The 4,960-nt window shown below is 53.8% G+C and overlaps 1 protein-coding gene across 1 annotated transcript in view; it reads left to right on the plus strand.

Annotated features, from left to right (window-relative positions):
* RYR1 (ryanodine receptor 1 (skeletal)) overlaps window positions 1-4,960 on the plus strand; it is a 130,714-nt gene that overhangs the window by 68,359 nt on the left and 57,395 nt on the right. The window contains 6 exon segments of the mRNA XM_010849313.1: window positions 80-224; window positions 227-320; window positions 1,915-1,996; window positions 2,519-2,649; window positions 2,890-3,222; window positions 4,145-4,385. Of these exon segments, the coding sequence (XP_010847615.1) occupies window positions 80-224; window positions 227-320; window positions 1,915-1,996; window positions 2,519-2,649; window positions 2,890-3,222; window positions 4,145-4,385 (1,026 nt within the window).

Raw genomic sequence — 4,960 nt, forward strand, 5'->3', positions numbered from 1 at the left:
CGCCGCCCCCACCCCTGTTCTCCTGGACTGTCTGCCGTCTCGAATCTCAGATTGCAGAGTGCCCCCACTTCCCTCCTAGGACCGTGATGAAGTCTGGCCCCGAGATTGTGAAGGCTGGCCTCCGTTCCTTCTTTGAGAGTGCCTCGGAGGACATTGAGAAGATGGCGGAGAACCTGCGGCTTGGCAAGGTGTCACAGGCGCGCACGCAGGTGAAGGGCCGTGGGCCCAGAACCTCACCTACACCACTGTGGCCCTGCTGCCGGTCCTCACCACCCTCTTCCAGCACATCGCCCAGCATCAGTTTGGAGACGATGTAATCCGTAAGGGCTACTGATCCCAGGGACCGGGGTGGGGCTGGGGGTGTCAGTTCCACCAACACCATCCATCCCAGTGTGCCTGGTAGAGTCTGCGGGTGTTTCAGTGTTACGTTTATTGAGAGGTTTCATTGCCGTAAGCGAAGTGTGCATTCAGTTCAGTAAATTGGTAGGGAAGAGAATGAGTTAATCAGAATATTCATTCCATAGATCTAACAAAAGACCCTCCTTCACTGTAGCTTAACCAATTACATGTATATTTCTTTTTAAAAACATCTTTACTTATTTATTTACTTTTGGCTGTATTGGCTTCCCAGGTGGCGCTAGTGGTAAAGAACCCACTTGCCAGTGCAGGAGACATAAGAGACACGGGTTCAATCCCTGGGTCAGGAAGATCCCCTGGAGGAGGGCATGGCGACCCACTCCAGTATTCTTGCCTGAAGAGTCCCATGGACAGAGGAGCCCGGCGGGCTGCAGTCCATAGGGTCACAAGGAGTCAGACGCAACTGAAACAGCTTAACACACACATACATGTTGTGTCTTCATTGCAGCACACGGGCTTCTCTCTGGTTGAGGTGCGCGGGCTTAGCTGTCCCTTGGTTTTACCTTCCACTTTGAGTGTAGCTTCCCAGGTGGCTCAGTGGTAAAGAATCTGCCTGCCAGTGTAGGAGACGTGGGTTCGATTCCTGGGTTGGGGAGATCCCCTGGAGAAGGAAATGGCAACCCATTCCAGTATTCTTGCCTGAAGAATCCCGTGGGCAGAGGAGCCTGGTGGGCTACAGTCCATGGGGTTGCAAAAGAGTTGGACACGACTTCACAACTAAACCACCACCGCTTATGATGAAGGGATCTCCAAACTTTTTGTTGAACTCTTGAATATGAGCTGCACACACAGTGACACCTCATCCCTAAATATTCAGCCTGGAACATCTAGATGTTGCAGAACCTTTTCTCCTGTAACCACAATTTCAGTATCACTCTTAACCTGACTATGGTTAGATTTCCCCATTACCCTCAAAATGTCTTTGATTTGTTTTTTAATTCAGAATTCAGCGAGGTTTCTCTCACTGCATGTGGTTGTCATGTCTCTGTCGCCTCTTTTCAATCTAGACAGTCCCCCTGCCCCCTCATGACATTTAGGAAGTTGATGAGGTTCTTAACCTGGCCTCCTGGGGAGTGTGTGGATAACCGAGACTGGAGTCAGGATTGGATGTCTGTTTGCATATTCTGGAGGCAGTGTCCAGCATTATCATCAAAGAGATCCATGACCCTTCTCCAAGGAAAGAAAAACTAGCCTTTATTGAATGTCTGCTGTGTGCCCTGTCCCAATTGCTTTCTGAGTATTAATTATTAATATTAATAATTATTATATTAATTATTATAATTAATAATACTTTCCGAGTATTGTTTAATCTTCACAGCAACTCCCTAACGAAAATACTATATTTATCCACATTTTACAGAGAGGGAAACTGAGGCCCAAACTAGTAAATGGCAGGCTGGCTCTACAGCCCCTGCTCTTACTCTGTCATTTGGAGACAAAGGAGGGGTTAGGGGAGGACCCGACTAACCCCAACCCCACCCTTTCTCCCCTACTCAGTGGATGACGTCCAGGTCTCTTGCTACCGAACACTGTGCAGTATCTACTCTCTGGGAACCACCAGGAACCCTTACGTGGAAAAGTAAGGAGAGAGATAGTTTGGAGCTGGGGTGGGGACTGTTGGGGCTCAGGGATGTGAGGGCTCAGGAGAAGATGGGAGTGAGTGAAAAGCTGGGAGATGGTTTGTCCTCAGAAAACATGCGCACGGTGGCAACTGCAGTTCCTTCAGTTCCTCGGTGTGGCCACGTGAGGGCACTCATAGGTAGGCCAGTGAAGGTGGCCAGAGGCCCTTGGCACCAGGATGCTAGGTTGTTCTCCACTGGCAGGGGGTACGCAGAAACTCTGGTGGCCCACGGGAGCCAGGCATGCTGGGGGGAACTGGGGAGGGTGGCTGGCAGTGCCCAAGTGGGCTTTCCTGAGCCCAGATCACCGACGGAGAAAGAGGACATTCAGGAAACCCAGGGAAATGGCTACATTGGTGGCCACCAGTTAATGGCAGCTCTGCTCCTAAGGGCTCTGGGAGAGGCACTTCTGTGGAGTACGGGACTGGGATCCAGGACTGGGCAGAGGGGGCTTGGAAGCTAAGTACAACCTTCTCTTCCAGATTGCGGCCAGCCCTGGGCGAGTGCCTGGCCCGCCTGGCCGCGGCCATGCCAGTGGCGTTCCTGGAGCCGCAGCTGAATGAATACAATGCCTGCTCAGTGTACACCACCAAGTCTCCCCGGGAGCGGGCCAGTAAGTGGGGTGGGGCTGGGGCGGCTGGCAAGGGTTGTCTTCCGCCCACACAGGGTCCAAGGAGACCCATTGTGAAGGTAGTAGGGTCCAGTCTGGGCCCTGAGGTGTTGAGGATTCCCCGGTTTGCGGGTGCTTCAGATTGGGGAACCCCAGAGCTTATAGGGACACCAGTTTGTGGTATGGACACTGAGGTCGGGGCATGAGGAGTTGACATGCCCTGACACCCTCCCTGTACCCCAGTCCTGGGGCTCCCCAACAGTGTGGAGGAAATGTGTCCTGACATCCCAGTGCTGGAGCGGCTCATGGCTGACATCGGGGGGCTGGCTGAGTCGGGGGCCCGCTACACAGAGATGCCGCACGTCATCGAGATCACGCTGCCCATGCTGTGCAGTTACCTGCCCCGCTGGTGGGAGCGCGGGCCCGAGGCACCCCCACCTGCCCTACCTGCCGGGGCCCCTCCACCCTGCACAGCCGTCACCTCCGACCACCTCAACTCGCTGCTGGGGAACATCCTTCGAATCATCGTCAACAACCTGGGCATTGACGAGGCCACCTGGATGAAGCGGCTGGCTGGTGGGTCTGGCGAGCACGCGGGTCCAGAGCACTGGGGCCAGTGTCCTGGGACTCGGGTCTCTGGATCTCAGAGGGAGATCTCAGGGTCTGTGGTTTTCTGGGAATGGGGAGGAGTCAGATCTCGGTTTTCTCAGGATCACAAGGCCAGAGATCATTCCCAGGAGCCTGAATCTCAGGGTCATAGCGTCTGAGATGGATGCATGGATCCTGGGAATCTTCCAGGCTGGATTTGGAATTTCTGGAGCCTTGGAAAGGGTTAGGGGCTGAGTCAGAAGGCTGAGTTCCTTATACAAAGGGTCAGAGAACCAGGTCAAACATCGGGGTCCCTGATATGGACAGTTAGGGTTCTGGGTCCAAGGTCAAGAAATGAGTCTTTAAAAGGTTGGAATTCCTGGTTCATAAGTTCCATGTCAGGGGTTGAGTTTTGGATCAGGGCCAAGCTAGAGATCAGAGCTGAGGGCAGAGGCCAGGGTCAGAGGCCAGAGAAGGTAAGAAGCCAGAGGTATCGGTCAGAAATCATGTGGTGAGCTCCATCTGGGTATAGACCAGGTCAGAGATTAAAGACTGGAGTGAGATCTCATGGGCTAGGGTAGGGTATCAGGTTAGGATTCACTTGTTGGGGTCAGAGGTCAAGGACCTGTGTCAGGCTAGAGGGTCACAGTTTCAGGTCAAAGGTTATGGTGGGTGGGATGCAGATTCAGGTGCTATGTCAGAGGTCACAGTCTGAGGTCAGGCGTGGGATCGTAAGTTGATACTGGGGTCAGACATGAGGGTCAGGCTGGGATCAATGTTAGTTTGTAGGTCAGAGGTACAGGTTGGAAGTCGGATGGGAACAGAGGGCAGGGGTGGGATCAGAGGTCATAGATGAGGTGCTGGAGTCAGCAGCCGGCCAGCAGCCTATGCGCCCCGTCTGCTCCTGCAGTGTTTGCCCAGCCCATTGTGAGTCGGGCCCGGCCAGAGCTCCTGCACTCTCACTTCATCCCCACCATCGGGCGGCTGCGCAAGCGGGCAGGGAAGGTGGTGGCCGAGGAGGAGCAGCTGCGCCTGGAGGCCAAGGCGGAGGCCGAGGAGGGCGAGCTCCTGGTGCGGGATGAGTTCTCTGTGCTCTGCCGGGATCTGTACGCCCTTTACCCGCTGCTCATCCGCTACGTGGACAACAACAGGTCAGCATGTCCCCAGCTGTCCCCCACACCCCTCAGCCTGGCCTCTGGCTTCCCTGGACCCCTTCTGACCTCTGGCCTCCGACTTGCTATGTACTTGCAATTCCCACTTCATCCCACCCTACCTCCTGACCCCCAGCCCCTGTTGCTTATGGACCAATAGAAGCCAGCGTGTGTTTGCTCCCCTTCTGCTCCTTTAAACCTCCTGAATCTGAGGCCCTGTGAGGGTTGCAGTGTTAACCAGAAGGAGCCGTATTTCCCTCTTTCATCACTGGTCACCATCCAGACCTTGCCAGCCTAATATGCCCCAGAAACATGAGTCTTTGTAAAGGGCAAGCTCAGATATCAATCAGTTGCTAAAACATCTCCCTGAAATCAGAGGCACCATTTAAAGTATTATGAAGTCTTAGGTGCAGCCAGATCCAGGGCTTGAACAAGTTTCAACTCCAAGTTCCATCTTGGTTGGAAAAGATTTTAAGGTTGTACCAGGGCTCTGTAAGCAACGGTTCACGGATTGATTAGCTATGTCTGTCCCAGGAGCAGAAGCACACAGCAGTATGCATGCTATATATATCCTC

This window comes from Bison bison, unplaced genomic scaffold (assembly GCF_000754665.1).
Source record: "Bison bison bison isolate TAMUID 2011002044 unplaced genomic scaffold, Bison_UMD1.0 scf7180017864280, whole genome shotgun sequence".
NCBI classification, from domain to species: Eukaryota; Metazoa; Chordata; class Mammalia; order Artiodactyla; family Bovidae; genus Bison; species Bison bison.